At 33.1% G+C, this 20,352-nt stretch overlaps 1 protein-coding gene across 3 annotated transcripts in view; it reads right to left on the reverse strand.

The window, feature by feature from the left end:
- The window catches only part of LOC119068462 (homeobox protein unc-4-like), a 40,159-nt gene extending 21,669 nt beyond the window's left edge, over window positions 1-18,490 (reverse strand). The window contains exons 1-2 of one of the 3 annotated variants that reach the window (XM_037172063.1): window positions 17,871-18,490; window positions 17,220-17,736 (exon numbers count right to left, since the gene is read on the reverse strand). In XM_037172063.1, the coding sequence (XP_037027958.1) occupies window positions 17,220-17,547 (328 nt within the window). In that variant the 5' untranslated portion in view covers window positions 17,548-17,736; window positions 17,871-18,490. Of the gene's footprint in view, window positions 1-17,219 lie in introns of all 3 variants that reach the window. The other 2 variants (XM_037172054.1, XM_037172072.1) reach the window with 2 other exon arrangements.
- Between the last annotated feature and the right edge of the window lie 1,862 nt (window positions 18,491-20,352).

The following is a 20,352-nucleotide window of genomic DNA, read 5'->3' on the forward strand; positions in this document are numbered from 1 at the left end:
AAACCGACCTGTTATAGATTCATATATAAATGGCTATCAGGCGCGCCGACTTTCGTATTGAGTGTTGGATGCTCAAGTTCAGATTTCTATGAACTTTTGTTTCGAGCGTTGGGTGCTGTGGAACAAACAATTTTGGTTGTTGGGTGCTCTAGCACCCAACGCCACCTAGAAGTCGGCGCGCCTGATGGCTATTCATTTGATATCAACAACAATTACAAAAATAAACACTGAGCTGGTTTTCTATTACGGAATGTATGATAAAAATATTGAAGTAATAGATTTTATGATCAAACAATAGGGAATAATCTACAAAACTAAATTACTAGATTTAATGATTTTGTTGCTATACGTTTGTCGTTTCTAATATGTGATAGATTTTGTGATCAGCCATCAGGTGATATTTTACACAAATGAAGTACTAGATTTAATAATTTTGTTGTGATACACTTGTCGTTTCTAATTGCTACCGGATAAATGTGTAATAATTGGCAATTTCAGGCGTTGCAAGATTGTAAATAAAATGTGAACACGCTATTACTGCACCTATAGTATTATTCTATCGGACAAATTTCATTTGCACTGTCGTTCGATCGCCTAACAACTCAATTTTTCTTTCTTTCTTTTTACATTGTATTTATCATTTTTACAAGTTTATCTGGTCTGCTTGCTCGATATAAATGACTTAATTCATCAAAAATTCATTAGTTTTTATGGAAACATATAATTATATCTCAAAGGATGATATCAATCAAAAATAATTATCTTTAAACGTTTTTTCCTTCATTCTTGTTCTTATTTTCAACATTTTTATTAAATAAAAATTTGTTGCTTCCCCGATCATCATCATCAACAGCCAACCATTTTTTTTACTTATTTATTTGTGGTATGTTTAACGTTATCAACCGACCTAAACTACATCATTTTTTTTAGTATGTGTTTCCATATCGAAGAAGGGTCTCCTCTGTGGACATGGACATATGCGTAATAATTTCTTTCGAAAATACAGGTTCTCGTTCGGAACAAAAATATATTTTCTTGTTCCTCGTACAGTTTGCATTACATTTTGCAAAACAATTTACATCATGATCTTAATAACATTAACAACTGATCCAAAATAAGAAGAAAAAAATTGAATAAAAATGTTTTCGCAATATTGAAAAAAGAAGAAGATTTAACGAACAAACAGCAACGAAAATTAATAAAACGTTACCTCTTCCAATCAATTACCATCTAAATTAGAGGTTAGCCATCCCATTATATGGACCGTTTTTAAAATTTTGATAAAATATTTATTGAAAAAACATTCTCGTTCCGAAATTTAAAATAAAAAAAAATCTCACAGAATTTATGACGAATTTCATATTTATGAGATATAAGTTGCAAAGTATAACTGCGGTCCATTATTATAATCGATTTTTATGGAAAAATGTTTTTTGATAACATAATTTGGGAAGATATTTTTGGAGATGAAAATGAAGTAGATGAAGAGATAAAAAATATTTGCTGTAAAAAAATGAGATATGAAAATGTCGTAAGAGCCTGAAGCTGCATTCAAATAATGTGCACGCTAAAGAAAGCTGTTTTTCGATCAATCTGCCTTTGTACACTCACCCACAAAATAGTCAATTTCGATAAGTTTGAACATTTTTTGAAGGTGCTTGTAGAAGTTAACCTGTCACATGTGGCATATCAGCAGTTTTACTATCAGATCTGTTACTACATTTGATATAAATACATATTTTGAAGAGGATGATTTAAAATCTACTTCATTTTTTTCTATATAAGAACGCATTAGTCACACCTTGTCGTTGATTCCTACATCCTGCATCTCCTACACCAATGTAAATGTTGCTTATGAATCTATGTCGTCTTTTTTATTTATTTATTTTACATCGTGGTTCTCCAATGTGATACACTTTAAATTTGAAATATGAATTTCATAGAATGAATGAACGTACTTATGTAAAAAAAATGAAGTAAAAGATTTCGTACCAGGCGATACTTTGAGCAAACGGAGTAAAATATTTAATGACTGTTTTTACATGATTCCAGTGAAATTTGGTACGCCTGTGTCAAAATAGAAGGAACATGTGAATGACAGTTTGGCACATTCTCTTCAATAGGAGCCATCTCGCCACAGGCGTACCAACTTGTCGTTTCTTTTCTTGATTCACTTGACTATAAAGTCAACGTAGTGACTATTCTCCGGCGCCTCCCACTAGCCAAATTATTATTAAACATACTATTGGCAGGCGCCTGCAAATAGCCTGTGTAAAAGGGAATATGCTATTGGCAGACAAACTTGTCTGCGAATAGTGTTTTCCCTTTTACAGAGGCTATTGGCAGGCGCCTTCCAATAGCATTTTCCCTTTTACACAGGCTTTTGGCAGGCGCCTGCCAATAGCATTTTTCCTTTCACAAAGACTATTCGCAGGCGGAATGACGTGCCAATAGCATCTACATAAAGTCAATTTAACAACAAATCTATTCAACTCGATGGCGATTTGTGTAAAATTTACTTTATTTCTTCTGTTGTTTGCTGATCGATTTTATGTTTCAAAAATAATAATTTGATTTGTATTCCAATTCATCCCTTCCACCCAATATAGAATTAAAATCCATTGAAATTCTGTTCGCAGAACGAGTCGTAAAATCTGAGGGTATGGTAGCAAAAGGTAACCATTGTCGAAAAATTTGCATAATATAAAAAAACATTTTTTTTATCTCTGTCTCTCGCTTATTGATTCGTTGAAACAACAAACCCCAATAAATAATAATGTCGAATTCAATTCAGTCAATAAATCTAAGAAAATGAAAATTTCAGAAAAAAAATGCCATCACACAGCACGTCTTAACTGAATATTTTCCATCGAAAATGTATAAACAGAAAAAGCATAGCATCTACCTCCCCTTCTTATCATCCTTTTTTTTATATTAGGTTTTCTTGTTATTATTTCATTTACATCTAGATTGTTGTCATTTTTGTGGTTTATATAGGGAAACCCTCCACATACCCGCTTCTTTCATGAACTCATTTTAAAAAGAAAAATGCAAAGAAAATGAACTGAAATTTATCATGGTATGAGAGACGGTATGATAGCTCCAATCGAAAAGTCACAATGTTGTTTTTGTTCCCTGTTTCTCCCCATCTCTCTACCGATAATATTCTATATTGTTTGGGTTCAGTTGTTGGTTATATTATGGCGGATGTTTTGCGGTTGTATAAATACGGAATTTAGCAGAGATCCTCCGTTCGGCGTCTATATATAAAATGTATTTTGGCAACATTGAGATGGAACATAATATAGGGTGGCCGGAAATGTTAAATAGCTACCGCTAACATTGTGTATACACAATGGTTACCAGCGCATGTTGTATATCTAATATATATAACTCCATCCTTTTCAAGTTGTACATTGAATCCCAAGGGTGTCATAATTCTTGACGAGTACATCTCTTAGTTAAGTTTTTGCCATTTGTTTCAGTGAAAGTATAAATATAATGTGCCGCACAGCTATACACAATTTCAATGTTCTTCGGAATGGAAATTGAATTTTGTGATTACATAACGTTTGGCGTTTTTTTCCATGAATTTAATTATTTTATTTATAATATTGTATGTAAATATAAGACAAGAAAATGAGATGATACACGTTATACGCGAGCATTTAGATTTTATTTTGTGCCGGGGGTTTTCTGGTTATATTAATCTCAACTTGGGGGAATAAAATGTGGAAAATTAAAATGGAACGTAATATCCATATTATAAGCGTTCGGGGGAGTTGCGTGAAGCTTTGCTATAAATGTGGACGATTCATTTTAATTGAAATGTCTTGAATTAATTTTATTTGTTACGACAATCACATCAAATTGGATTTTTGGTGCGATGTGTACGTGTGTGCGTCGCATAATGAGCTCAAATTTTGTAAGCCTGACCGCGCGATATTTGAAAAAATGCATGTCATCTGTCATCAACAACGACTTCAAAAATATAGTGGTGATCCTGGTCACTGCTATTATATATATTGCGAGATCTCAACGTAACTGAAGTACTAGATTTTTCGTCACACATAGGTCGATAATATAAAGAAAACAGATCGAATTCCATTGTTACACAGGATCTACCTACAGTGAGTCATTATATTTCGAAGGAAAAATTGTAGCGGTGCAAATTGTCGGCAAACGCTACCGATTTAGTTGTTCCGTTGAAAATGTAAATGACCATTGGAAGAATGATAGAAAATGTAACAAAATGTTGACTCTGTCGCTATTATCCGAAGAGTGTGAGGTGTTTTTATTAAGGCTATTTAATGTATTACTCTTTTACACACGTAAAAACAGCCACTTTTGACTGATTAGTTTAGAGACCTCCTTAACAGCCCTTTACGGCCAATAACATGTGCAGTCTGGACCACCGCCCTAACTTGACTTTCGAACCACGTGTCAAAGTATGCAAATAATTTCTTAGTAAAGTTAGGTGCTTTTAATTGATATCTCGCCTAAATGTAGGCCATCCATACGCTCACGAATTCATGGTATTTGGGTTATGTCATTCGAGTCATTCTACGAGCAACTACTTAAATTATGAAGCTTGAGTGACCTTTTGGACGCTGCCAATCTATAATCCATGTAGAAGTGTCTGACACGGGACTGCTTCCATTTTGTATGACATTTTAAACGGCAAAAAAGATAAAACGAGGAAACGGAGAAGAATAACAAAAACACCTTCGATACGAAAGTGGCACTTTTTACGTGTGCATAACAGTATGCGATAGGGATTGAAAGGAAATAAGTAATCTGTAATATTTGGATATGTTTAGGTACCTAGCATTCCTCTAGATTTTTGTATCCACGGTAATAATTAATTTAAACTGAGCCCATGAAGCAAAGGACACAATTTTATTAACATCCCGCATTTTACATGCAACAATTCCATGTCCGAATCGAACTCTGAATCGAATTAAGAATTTCCCAATCAATAAAGCAAAGCCAATGGTTTCCGTTTATAAACCAAGAAAAAAAAAATTGGCTTACATCGATGCTTACACTTAAATATCGATTCATTTAATTGAGACATTTGCTTTCAATTTGTATATGATTTACCACACATATAAATTGCCATTCTTAACACATTAACCGTACAATTTGCTTCTACATTTAAAATCATTTAACCCAACACACATAATAATTTTCGCAAGCTCACAACACACAATAATGGAGATTGCAGTACGTTTTGTCTAATGTAAGTAAAACGTAAAACACCTTGCCACAAACGTGATAATAATTCTTGTCTGCTACACGGTGAATATACAAATATATCTGCCGTGGTTGATCTTAAAGACAGTGGTATAGAACTGGCTTACACACATTTATACGTATAGACTATATAGAATGCAGCTCAATGCAGGTATAAAAATAGTGAATGCATTTTAATAAAGTTGTATCTACAAACTGTGATAGTCGATCGAAAAAAAAGCACAACAACAGACTGTTTATGTTATTGTTCATAGACGAACACACAGCACACATATAATATGCACACCATATTCGCCCAGTCTGGTATGAAAATTTATACTGATACACCTCTATAAAACGTAAACATGAAACATTTCTGGAATCGTTCGTGCAAGTTGACGATGCAACCGGCAACCAAACTGAAACACTTCATTTTTCATAATATTGTGGCTTAAAACGGAGAAACTCCATGTAATTATGTATTTATCTCAAAACGTACAATCGGATTCGCATTAATGATTGCATCCAAATCCCATAACCGAACGAAATAATCGTCTTCTGATTTTTCGCCAGATTCAATATACAAATTCTTGATACAATAATAACATAGGCTGTAAATTAAATGGTACACCTCTTAATGCTGGGTATTTCTTTGGAACAGTAACGAGAAGTCTTATGGCAAAAAAAATCGTATCGAACAACAGTTTTGGATCTACTTATATGCACATACATATAATATCGTCTTCGGCAACATCATAACAATGTGAACATCACTTTGCGGTGTAACAATGATCCCATTACGAATTGGAAAATGCCGGAAAACATTTAAGAATGGCGTAATCAACTTACGGTAATGAATTGATGAAATTTATTGTTCATTGAGTTAAATAACATGTTTTGTTTGCCTTGTGAACACGGTGAAAATGTGTGGACAATTCTTCTTCTTCTTTTTTCACTAATGGAAATCGTGCATGGAATTGAAAACATGATCTAAATAATCGGTCTGATGAGATATTTTTTCTATTTACTTTTGTTTGATGTAGTCAGTGCCATCTATCATTTGTCATCTCAATGACTGTTTTCCAATAAGACTTATATCCCATGAAGAGGTGGCATCTGGGAATGGTTATTTGTTTACCAACGCGACAAAATAGGAAACTTCAACAAGAGCGAAGCGAGGGCTGCAATGCAATTCGCTCGAGCTGGAACTTTTCATTTCTCGCCGTGGTGAACACATAATATTTTCATGAACTGATTACAACTCGCAAAATTGCCTAAAATCTACCGTTTACCACAGATATGTAAATAACTAACTCATCAATTTGTTTCATCATTTTTCAAATGCAAAACAAATTGATAGTTGCAGAGTGAAAAAACTCTCGTTAACCCCAAGGGAAGAAAAAATACAAATTTTCTCACCTGAGCTGTCATCAGAAAAAGCGTCAACAAAACGTCATCTTCTTACCATTTTTGAGTGGAGAAACAAAGGTTATTCACGCCGCACGGATGAAATAGTTATTAGAGGGCAATAAATCGAAATTACATATCGAGAGTTAAATGGTAAAAAATGTCATCCATAATGATTTGGACTCTCTATATCAACTTCTATTTTCACTGTCGAGGATTCAAAATTCAAAAATTCAAGTTTTTGTTTATAGTTCACTAAAGAATGACATACATGAAAGATACTAGTTCATAGTAGAAGGAATTTCTTTGTCAATTTAAGTCTAATTTAAGCTGTTCTTGCTGCTCTTCTACGTCCTGATTTCTCCTAATTGCCTGGTAAAATAACAAACGAAATCATAGAAACGGAGAATAACAGCAAGAACAGCTTAAATACGAAAGTGCCAGTTTTTACTTGACCGAAACAGTAGCCTAAGTGTGGCAGAACATTTACAATAAATTACTAGAATGATTTCGCTGAAGATCTTAGGTAGATCAATAAATTGAAAATGAACAAATCAAATGAGCCATTAATAGAAAGAGCAAAGTTAATTAAGTAATCAGCGACGAAAAATTGCATCGTCCTGGACATTACCGCTTCTATTTGCCGAATCTATAGGTACAATTAATCATAGCTGCACATACACATGATTCCTGGTCAATATATGTTCAAAGTTAACTACACCGGAGGATGCATTCACACATATATATGAATAGGACAGACATGCTTTAATTCAATATTTTGCAATATATAAGTGTCCATAAACATGCTACGCTACACATATCGAATAGCGACGGAATTATTTATGAACGACATGGTTTTAATGAATATGTTCGTCGCTGGGGACCTTCCACGTCGCTATGTTGACTCTCTCACTACATATATATATGTATAAAAGCGGCATAACAAGGGGGGTTTTTACACAACACTTTGAATACAATGCAACCCATGTCGTATCGTTCGGGTGATAATTCATGAAGTCAAACAGCTTTTATTGGCAGATTTTTGTTTATTCATACATAGCCGGAGCCCGTAACGTAATCTCAAAATCCATATGAAATTGGTTTATAGTTAAAATACTTGTCTGGCGTATAATGTGTTTGGTGTTTATATATGTATAGCACGCCGCGGATAGTATACACGATTTTACAATTCATGTAATTTCATTGTTGCTACATGAGTAATATCCGAAAATAGAAGATTTTCGGTTCAGATTGAAAATTTGGTTAAATAATTTATTGGGCGAATGGGTTATAATTTTGCATGCAATTGATCATTCGCATCAAAAAGTTTTTTATTTTTAAATGATCAAAGACACTATGTTCATTCAAAATTTAAGTTTAAAAAAAATGTACGCGTTCAAATTAGTTTTATAAAAATAAAATTAAAATTAATTCATTTTTGCACTGACTGCGAAATCGCACCTTGTCAGCACCTTGTCAGTTTGCTGTCTACTGAAATGTATGGAATTTATGAAATTTTTATTTTTTTTGGTTGGTACCATTTGCTATGCAGTAAGTGAATATTAGCGCGAATACTTTGAATATGTAGTTTCAATTTGATTTATAAAAAAATTAAAACAATATTTACCCATGCCGTAGAAGTACTTTTGTCTTATAAAATCATAATTTATCGAAATAAAATAAAAAGTCCTGAATGCGAATGATTAATTATCATTAAAATCGCGGACGGTTTATTCATTTCGATTTTTTTTTTTTTGTATGTTCGCGGTGAATGATTTAAACATAAAAATTAATTAAATATTTTCGAGAACTGGAATTAATTTACACAATGGTCAGACCTATATGCAGAAGGTGTGCAAACTACAAAAAATGTCAGAAATCTATTTCAAGTCGGCAAAATTAATTTTCAATTTTTAATGGTTGCCAGTGAATTTTTATGTTAATTGATATACCACATGGCGTGACGATTGATATGAATAGCAAATAAAAAAAAAATAAATCATAAATTTTATCGAATTATTAGCACCGACTTAAGAGATTATATAGTCCTTGAATGGAAATATTTTTTTTCTTGTTTTTGTGTACAAGAGGTGAGGGCTTCCCACAGTTAAATTGAAATCCAATTATCTTTTGGATACCTCAAGGCTTTCATTTTAAAATGTTGAACCTATGGTTTATTTAAGGAGCACAGGTAGTAGTTGAAATAGTGGAACGCATTATTTCAATCATCACATCGGAGTTTTTTAATACACAAGAAAACGAGACAATTACCCTGTCACAAATGGCAGATTTTAACATGTTCAATCGAATACGTTATCCTAACACTTTTAACGAAAAATTATCTGTTATCAACAACAACGACAAAAATAAGCAAAAACATACCGAGAGTGTGGTCTTATATAGTAAAATATGTGTTAAAACAAATGAAGTAAAAGATTTCTGTAAAAGTGTTTTGCTTCAAACACATATTTACGATCAAAGAAGTTATAGATCCAATGATTCCATCACCCCATGTCTGTCGTTTCTATAAAGTGAGAAAACTCATTGTTATAAGCGCCTTAAAAGCAGTCACGAAGTTCAGTACTTAATCCGGTTGAATATTCATGTAATAAGCCGAAGTATGTGAATGTCATCCAAAATCCATTTTTTAATTTCCGTAGCAAAGTAATTCTTTCAACACCATTAAAACGTATCACCTACCGTAGACCAAGACATCAATCATTTTCATTCCAAGCTGTTTCTATCTAAATGGTTGAACCACTTCCGTTCTGAGTGGCCCAGCTCTATAGCAATGCGTCGTCATTGATAATTTCAGCAATTGGGGTGGACGCTTCGAACAGTTCCAATTATTTAGTAGATAATTGCATGTCCGATATTAGTTGCATTCATCCGAATAATGAATAGCTTCTTGCCTTTCGGCTGATTGTATTTATTATTGTATACATGCACACACAGAGTCTTAATTAGATTACAATAATTCGAAACTAATTGATGTTGTTGTCGGATAAATTTATGCTTAATGTATTGATTTATGAGGAAACTAATTAGACAGTTTTTTGATGATGACGTAGAGAATTAGCGGCTAGTAATACGTTTCGGTTTCATTATGAAATTATTAGATTAAATTCATTGGTCACCAATGATTAGTGTTACTGAAATTGAGGTAGATAGTTCAAAGCTCAAGAGTTTTGAAGTCTTAATGCAATCCATCTCGTCTTCTTGTTACATTTATTAAGCTACCGAAATGATAGATTCTTTTGCGTGAAAGTTTATGTTATTGCAGAGCATGAATTGTAAGAACAGACCCTTTGTTATGTCATTCCACAGAAACGTACAAATAAGTTTGTAAATTCTGACTATAATGCGCAACAACTGCAGGGGCGCCGACTTCTAAGGACAAGCGAGGCTCGGGCACCACTACTCGAATGATGAGCATTACTACATCTTTCCAGTTTTACTTGAAAGAGCACCATTGCTCCCAGATTCGCTTGTTGTATGAGCACCACTACTCCCAAATACAAATCGGCGTCCCTGAACAACTGTTGACTTTATGGGCCCATAATCATCAAAAACATGCCTATTATTGATCAGTTGTAGTTGAGGACTGCGAACGCGAAGTGTGAAATCATGAGGATTTTTCACACATCACAGGATAGAAGAAGAATAAAAGTGTGGAGTTTAACATGCACCCAAGCCTCAGATGGGTCTGTTTGGCTTCACACATCATTTGTTTGTTTTAACTTAGAGCATTATGTCACAATAAATCTGTCGAATATTGGTCATTAAGCTGTCACCACTGATTTAGTTGTGTGAAACCAATGAGCTCTGATCGGATCACATCTGTTATCGAAAACAACACGGAAAATTCGGCAAATTCGACATTTGTTGTGTGCTGCATATATTTGCTGCAGACTGAATAATGTTCCCGTGTGTTGTATTACAATAAACATGTAATATGAATATTTTCAAAATATAGTTCCGGCAATAATATTATTCAGCTCGTAGGAATATTGTGAGGTTCCCAGGTATATATTTGCTGTGTGCTGAATTATATCTTCAAATTAGTTGTGGGATGTATTACTTAACTTTACCTGCATGCCGAATATTGACTAAATGGTACTATCGAACTATACCTGCATGCTGAATGAATAAAGTCGTCTGTATTTAGAATGGACTATGCAACAATAAATTTATTGTTTTAATGAAATAAAAGGAAGATCTCAAGAACATACGCATAAAGATGATTATCAAATCTAATTTTATTCCTTCATTTAAAGTTATTTCTATTTTTACCGAATTAATATGCAATGCAAATGTTACATTTATGTATTTCAATAGAAATTTTGACGAACGAACTTTTAAATCCATTTTCGGTGTTAAAGGCTTTTGAAATGTTAACAGAAATAGTTGGTGGTATTCAGCAATAAATGATGGAATTTGTTTATGTACTGTCCGTTTGACAAGAGGATCGCCACGGTTCAACAGGGGGTTTTGAACATTTGTTTTTTACACGTTGGCACACGTGCTCTTGTCAGATTCAAGATTCTTTTTACGAAGGTTACGCTGATTATACTTTGTGAAAAAGGCCAATACCTTGCAAATATGTCACATCTTGGACAGAATTTGACACTGCAATATCTGCAACATGAAAAAACTAAATGTTCGAAACCCCCTGAAACCCCGTGCTTCCACCTACGTAATATACACAAACTAGGTGAGCCAATCTTAATTTATTAATTCGCGTAATAGATGCTCACTATTAATGTGAACAGTTTTTTTGTAGAACGATTGAAAAAACCTCTAATTCAGAACCAGGCTCAGAATTAAAATATTAATATCCGATGACATTGCTTAGTGGGGAGAAGTACCACATTTCATAGAAAATAAATTCAATTAAATGTTGTTGCATAACCCATTCTAAATACGGACGACTTTATTCATTTAGTCAATATTCAGCATGCAGGTATAAATATGCCTGTGTGCTGCATAAAGCAAAGTAACAACGGTTCGAAATAAGACTGCCACTATATGCAAGCAGTATAGCAGCAGTGGTAAAGTCGTTGGCAGTCAGAAACTGAGGTTAAGCATCGATGGTCGCGGTCCGTACTTGGGTGGGTGACCGGAAAAAACGTAAGCAAAAAAAAAATTCTGTTAGCAATTTAATATGATGAATTTAAATATAAATCTACGGCTAATAACAAATAATAATAATAAAATCGAGGGGTAACTCACTTCTAGATTAAATGGATTAAATGGATTAAATGGTATTAAATGGATTAAATGGATTAAATGGATTTAATGGATTTAATGGATTAAATGGAATAAAAATTGGATTAAATGGATTAAATAGGAAAAAAGTTCATTTTACCAAATACTGTAAAAGTCTTAAAAATTGTTGATTTTGATCGAACCACGTACTACAACTCATACTACAATGTTAAAAAGCGAAAAAATCCACTTTTAGGAGTTTTTGGTGTAAAGTGGATTAAATGGATTAAATGGATTAAATAAATTTAATACCATTTTTCACAAAAAAAAATTTCCTATACCTCACGAGTACTTAAACGAGCTGGGGATCGTGCAAATCTATTTTTCGTAATTACTTTACAAATTTTTCAGGTCGGTAGCCTAATTATTTCGGTAAAACTAAAAAAAATTTTTTGGATTAAATGGATTAAATGGATTAAATGGATTAAATGGATTTAATGGATTAAATGGATTAAATGGAAGTGCGTCACCCCTCGAATAAAATTGAAAATAAAAAAAAAAAAATTTGAAAAAGTTTTTTTGTTTTTTTTGCTAACGCAAATAAAATTGATAAAGTTAATTAAATCAATTTTTCTATTAAACGATAAATTAGGTTGTTTATTGAATTGAAAAAAATGGCGTCATTTTATATTATAAAACAGGCATACAGCTAAGACCTGCACGCTGAAAAATAATATCCAGCACACAACAACAATATTCATTAGGCGGGCATTGTATGATCCTCAGATCAATATGCAGCACACAACTAATGTTCTATAATCGTGAAGCTGTTCCCGATTTCTTCGTCTGGGGTGCATATATGAGTTTTCCGTGAACGATAACGTTGTTATAACAGCAACGATCTCTGACCTACTTCATCTTATATAGCCAAATTAATGTTAATGTTTATACTATTAAAGTACTAGATTTATAATCTTGCCGTCCGTGAAAGCACTATTCTTAGATATTTTGACTTAATAATATAGTAATCGGGACGTGCTTATTATTTAAGCAAACTGAATGATTTTCAGTAAATGTTACGTGGAATTTTTTAGTCGGTCACCTTGTCTAGTAATAATTACAACTTTTCCAAATGGTATTGTTACCCCAGTGATGCAATAAATTTATATCGGCAACCTTCAAAGAATTTACGTTTCGTATATTCAATTAAAACAGAAAATTTAAATTAACCATAAAGAGAGTTTAACACTTAAAACAATTAATTTAACCTTAAATCTGTAATTAATTACAAATCCACCGAAAAAAGTCATTGAATGGACAAGTTTTCCAAATTATTTTTCAAAAAGTCCAAGTCAAGCAATTAAATGGAATTAATTATAAAAAAGGTTGGTGTTTTTTTTCGGACACATCCAATTCTTCATACCTGAATGGAGACGTAACAAGACACAAACATCTATGGTGTTACAAACACCAAAATTTGATCGAATAAAAAAATGTTTAAATTTAACACTGTACGTCCGCCATGGTTAAAAACCGATTTTATTAACCTTCAGATTGTGTGCGTGACGATAAACGTGTACCAGCAGTACGCAGTACAAATTCATCATGCTAACGTTTCACTATTTTCGAAGATAAAAAAAATTGTTTTAATCTCCGAAAAGAGACTATTCAATAAGAATATGTAAGACAACCGTCTGAGGGAAAAAAACCTTTTCAATTTCAATTTAATTTTTCTCAATTAAGTCATCTTAGTCCCTCTACTGCTTGTAATAAAAAAAAACACCTTGCATACTGTGTGTATATACCTATTTCGAATCGTTATGCCTAACATCAATTTTGTTATGGTTTTGCCATCGTCCAATTACATCATATTATTACATTTTAATGATTTTGATTTTGTTGTTTTCGTTGTATATATACTGAGTAAAAGAACTTGGTATTTTAACAAGAAATCGACTTGAAAATTATTTTGTTATTTCTTCGTTTTTTTTTCATTCATGCATATTCAAGCAACATTTTTGAAGCTATGGTTGAATAGGTACTTTGATTGTTGATGGAACTTCACATTGACTGTTACTACTGAATTTTGTTGTCAACTTTTTTTTTGATTGAAACGATATGCATGGTTATTTCGATTAAAAGTCGTTTAATTTTAGGATTGCCAGGCGGAAGGACCTTTCCATATAGATCTGTGTAAGAATCTGGTAAACGAAATCATGAAGACCTATGTGTCTCATTTCATCCGTTAATGACAACGATCCAAAAAAAAAATTAACGAAGAGCTCGAAAAGGATGGTTTTATATAGCCAAATTAATGTTAAAACGAATGAAGTAATAGATGTTATATAATCTGTTAAAAGTATACTTAGATCAACGGAAGTAACAGATTACCGACACATTTTATAAGTGTGACAGACGTGTATAAAGGAAAATAAGAGAGGTAAAATATATCAAACAAACGTTTTCTACATTTCAAACAAACGTTTTCTACATTTGAACCATCAATCACAGTTGTAGTCTCATGAACAAAATGGAGTGCAAAATTCGAATCAACATCCTATACACAAGTCCATCTAGGAGGTTTGTACACGTTATATTGTCACATTTATTTCTGCCAGATTCGTTTTCACATCTGATGGAGTGTTTTACAACCCAAGGGCTGCAATGGTTATTTATGACATCAAGTGCAAAGTACTTTATTAGGCTCTATATGTGTAATTATGACACGAGGCCGCATTTTCAAATTTTTTATCTTTTGTTAAGTAATTAACTGCAGTATGTCTGGAAGTACACATTGACGATGTTTTGCCAACAACTAAACATCGGCTTTGTGTGAGCTTATGGATTTTTTCATACAAAAATTAAAATTTTCGTTTCTCTTTTTTTTCATTATTTGCAGTAATCCGCAAAAGTTGTTAAGCTGAGCCAATTAAATTAAAAATTATCGTTTTGGCAGTTCATTTAAAAAAACGATTATTCCACCACGTAACAATACCAAAACGGACACCAAATTCTTCAGTTATAGGCACTTTTTAAATAAATTGTTCTTTTTGGGCTGTTTCAAAGAAATGGTAACCTGTCTGCGCCAAATTTGAGATAAGGAAAATTGGATATATATGTATCCTTGCGTGTCATTGTGCCAAATTCATTTTTTTCTCAACGTATAATTTAAGCGAATAGAAGACCATACTTTTTTAGCAAATGTAATTGAAATTATGAGCCATTATTGTGGCATTAAATAGTTGTAGTAACAAATTAATCTTCTCAATTAAAAGAGTTTACCAAAAGCAATTGATGTTGTTATATTGTCTATGAAACACGGAACAAGTGAGGTCAGATTAAAACTGATTAGCTGTTGTGTCGCTTACTTCACACAGTGCTGTTACTTCTTTTGATAGATATATTGATGCAAAATCTTTGACATGCTACCTGCGTCGAAAACCGTACTTTTCATGTTTCAAACACTAGTTAGGAAAAATTCATTGATAAAAAAAGTGATAAAAATTAAATGTCTTGTTTTCATGTGTTTATTGACCTCGGATCAATAAAATTCACCCGCTGATTATCATTAGTCATGTAATAGTGTTTTACATAAAATGGGATAAAAAGTTGGAAAGTCGAGTTTTCGTGTGAATTTTTTTTGATCCGAGGCGACGCCGAGTAATGAATTTTATCTGCCTAGAACAATAATTTCCTACGTATCACTTTAGAGTATTTTTGTTTATCTCGGAATATATGTTCTCGGCACATAAAATAGTGTATGCACCTTTTGCCAAAATTAACGTGTGGTCATTACAGTTCTTGCTCGCCTTCGGCTCGACCAGCAATGACCACGCGTCTCGATAACAATTTTGGCAAGAGGTTCATAATCTTATTAAGCTAAGCGTATTGAAAGTAGTGCTTGAAACATGAAACGTTTGACGCATGTAATATAAGATTATACACCTCTTGCCAAAACTGGTATTGAGACGTGAAGTAATAACAATAGTGAATATTGCACATTTATCAGAGTTCTAATTCCAATGTTATGGTTTTCGTTTTATCTAGTGAAAAAGAGAGAGGGGAGATATAATTGGTTCTAATTAGAAATTTATAGTCATACTAGTGACTAACATTTTCAAATTTATTTTCAGATCTTTTAATTTTCAATATTCTTGACGTTTTCAATGTATATGTTGAATGTCAAAAGTTTGTTTATTGTTTTTCCTATTCATACTCGAGGTATATGACAAAATAAGGCCGTATTAAATTGATGTAATTTGACATTTGACACACTAGGAAATGTCAAAATTATCGATAAACTGAAATTTCTTAGATTGGCTGGTTTTAAAATGTTAGCCACTGTAAAAAAACTTTCTGCTACACTACCGTGTTAAGCCAAAATACCTTATCGCATTGTTTGGAGAGCTTTCGGAGCTTTCACAAGCTTTGGGTTTCTTTTGGATTCCATTGGAAAAGTGAAATATTTCGGTGGAATACAAAAGAAGCTTAAAGCTCAAGAAAGCACCCTAATAGTCAAAACACAAATAAGATACGGTGTTTTGGCTTAACACGGCAATACAAGAAAAAAGAAGCAAATTGTGGTTTTTATATTCGAACTTTTGGGCATAAATATACATTCTACAGATATTACCAGTGTATGTAGTATTTGTTCATAATCTAAAAATTGTAATGCACCGAGAACCACCCTCGAAAATCAACCAAAATGTTGCCTCGGTCGTTATATGTTTGTATTAACACTATTTTTTATTGTAGGTATACGTATACTGCATATGTGTCCCACTAGTTTACAACTTGTTTTTTTTTAACAAACACTTATTTATCAGTTGATAGACTTTTATCGTTTTTATTGTCCGCAGTCGGCTACTGCACTTATTTTACTAGCTTGTAAATCGACTTTAATTGGATAATTGAAAGAAAAAGAACATTTATTTACCGATATCAATACAATGTAAACTATTCCATTGTAGTCTGTTCCCTAGTTGTTTGGCAAGTTGCAAGGCAGTTCGAATTTCCCAGACAGGGAAATACAAAACAGATAAACGTATTGTTTGGTCGGCCGAAACACTTATCAACTTCTGACTAATGAATTATTTTGAATGGACTTCATTAAAAAAACCGTTTCAAGCTCATCATGTCAGCGAATAGAAAGAAATTAGTCTCCCACAATTATTGTTTGTGGAACAAAGTTATTTAAAAAAAGTGAAAACTTAATTTCAGTAATTACTCGGAATAAGTGACACATCGTTCTTCAAAATCTTCAATCCAATTTCATTGTCAATTTTAACACTCAATTTAGAAACCGTCCTATCTTCCGAATCATCTCTAACGTTTCAATCAGAGTTATACAAAATTAAAATCCCACTCACCTCGGTCTTCATTCGAATCTTCGCTGGGCGGTCCCGGCATCGTCCGATTATTTGGTAATTGATGTGGTCCACCTATTCCATTCAATCCGTTCAGACCAGCCAGTCCAGGTGGGCCGCCAGGCGTTGGGCCAAAACGTGGCCGCGTTAAAAATGGACTACCGAAAACGCCAGGCACACCGAATTGCAGAAATGGTGCCCATGGTGGTACACGATTTCTTGGTGCTAAATGTGCTGCGGCCGCAGCATACAGCTGTAGTGCCGGTTGAAGGCCAGCATTGGAAAAATTTGGTAGGCCTTGGTGTTCTAGCACCATTTTAAGGCCGTTCATATATTGTTCAATAGTTTATAGTGTTTGTTAATCAATGGTTTTGTGTATTATCGTCTGCGGTAGACGGTCTGTCTTATATTTCTTAGTATTGAATTGGAGGCAACAATCGTTTTGCAAAGTCACATTATTTTTCCTTTTCCATTTGAGTATAATGCACTAACAGCACCAGAGTCACTGTTTGCCGACGGTCTTTTTGATTTGTTTGTATTCATGCGAAAAAAGAAATTAACACCTTTGCACCTGCCTCTTTTTAAGTACACTGCACAAAGGGATCGATTTTATTTTTATTTATTTTTTTTGTTAAATTCACTTTCACATTTCACCCATCCATGGTGTGATGGCAGATCAATTATTGATCATGGTAAATTTCTTTCTTAAAAGATCTTCAGGTAAAAATCCTTATTATTCAATCGAACACAGTTTGTGAGTCCAATTTTTTTGCGAACCCGGAAAACACTCGCATCGGTTGAGAAAAATTGAAAATCTCTGTAACTCTCAATCACACAAACAACACAAAATTAATTTACGACTTTTCTCAAATAAATATTGAAAACCGCGCGACAAAGAACACACAGTTCCCAGTAAATCGTTATTGCGAAAAACCGGCGGTGCCTACGCGCAAGTTAAACACAAATAAAATGAATTTTTATTCACACCACACATCAAAGACCCGAAAAACGACGCAAGCAAAAGGAAAATCGTAACAAAAAATATTCAACGTTCCAAACAGTCACCATATGGTCGGATGATTGTGATGATGGTTGACAGTGTTCGTACAATCATAGGTGATGGGATAAAAAAAAGGTAACATACATGTGAGAGGAGAAATTACGGGGTATAAATCGTCGGTATGCTCGTTCGATGAATATTCACAAAGAACTGAAATCTCTGAATTGAATTCAACCAGCAAAACATATTGACTCTCGGTTATATTGAATAAACACACTGAAAAAGCGCTGCTTATTTCCTCAGTTGAGAGTGTGCATAACGAAAAATTGAAAACTCTGTGTGTGTATAGATACGAGAATGGGTGTGGCCTGTAATTCAATTCAACCGAACTACAAGAGACCCTCTTGCTCCTAGTGTTGTATACGCTGGGTATGAAATTTTCGTATGGTGAAATGATATGGCTGCCGTTCGTTGTTTCATTGGTTCGAAGAACACCAGCCCCACAGTTGACTATTGGCTGTAACACAGTAATTACTGATTAAATATCTCGCACTTCTCCCATACTCATTCCACTCATTGTCGCCGTATAAATGCAATATTCAATGTATGTATAGTGTACACAATATTTTCATAGACGACGTTTTGGAATTGAATTTAAGTTGGAAGTAAAGTTGTTTGTGATGTTGCCTAAATACGAGAGGTTGGGGGTACCACATTTGATTTGATATTTTTTTTAGATTTTTTTTTTATTATTTATTTGCTATTTCGCTCAGTCACATTCACATTACATTAGATAAACGAATTTATTGGATGGTTAAGTTATCTGTTTCTGTTTCGCTTTTTCGTCTGCTTATATGATATCTGAAATGTTGGATATGGAATTTACGTTTTCGTTAGTTAATTCTATATTCACCACACCATTCTCGTACGCCATATGAAAAATATATAGAAAATCTGTTTGACTTTTATCTACCAATTAAGAGATTTTAACGAGGCGGTTTCCAGAACTTTTTTTTTCTGTTATTTTATTTCATTTTTCTCTTTCGTTTTTGGTTCAAAGATTTCCTAATTGGTATTAATGTGATATGATTTTGTGATTTTATTTCTGTATTATGTGTACGTCTCTCTCGTCTCTTCTTATCGGTTTTCTGTTGTATACAGACTGCTTCTTTGGAGCTTTTTGTTGTTGTTGTTGTTTTTCTGTTCGATTGTTTCTTTCTCTCTGCGATTCTTTTTATTTTTAATTAAAAAAATTATTTATTTTGTAATGGAAGAAGCGATAGTGACTCTGTTCCTTTTAATTGGATTATTTATGGAGTTTGTTTTGTCGCAATTATAAATGATAATTTTCGTATTTTATTTCATTAAATCCGGTCGTTTGATTCAATCACATTTTTGCGAAATGATGCGATTTAATGTGATATTTTATTCATTAAGTTGTCTATTCGAAACATTGGTTTATGGAGCTGATTTATTATCGGAATAATTTTTTACTGTCGCTCGATTTGTTTATTATAAAATAAGTTAAATTTATAATTATTCGTTAAAATTTTCTAGACTTGTCTTATTAACACCTTAGAAACGGCTATTTATCTGTTGTCGACAGTGGCGACAAAAATAAACGATGGGCCTTGTTAAGTGTTATCTTACATACCGTTTAACTAATGAAGTAAAAGATTTTGTATCAATGGCTGCAGTAAAAATAAAAGCAATTGCTCTAATAGATTCTTCATAGATACGCAATTTACTATAATGATTATCTCTTATTTCTCCAACTTCTCTCATTTCTCCATAACGAATATATAGAGATACGAGAGAAGTAAGAGAAATAAGAAATTTAGAAAAAGACGGTCATTTAGAGTGTTTATCACTGTATAGGATTTATTACGAGAAGTTGGAAAATGTATTTTTATTATGGCTGCAGACAGTTTAAAACATTTCTTAATAAACGTTTTACAAACGGTAAAGGATTTATCACATCACGATTATTAATCCGTTCTTCTGGTTAAAAATTATTCTAGGGTTTGGAAAAAAATCTATTACTTCATTAAGTTCAACATACGTTTAGCTACATTAAGATAAAACAAAAGCCCCTACCACATCGCTTATTTCTGTCGTCTTGTTGGTAACAGACGA

The sequence above is a fragment of the Bradysia coprophila genome, chromosome II (genome assembly GCF_014529535.1).
Source record: "Bradysia coprophila strain Holo2 chromosome II, BU_Bcop_v1, whole genome shotgun sequence".
Classification (NCBI taxonomy): Eukaryota; Metazoa; Arthropoda; class Insecta; order Diptera; family Sciaridae; genus Bradysia; species Bradysia coprophila.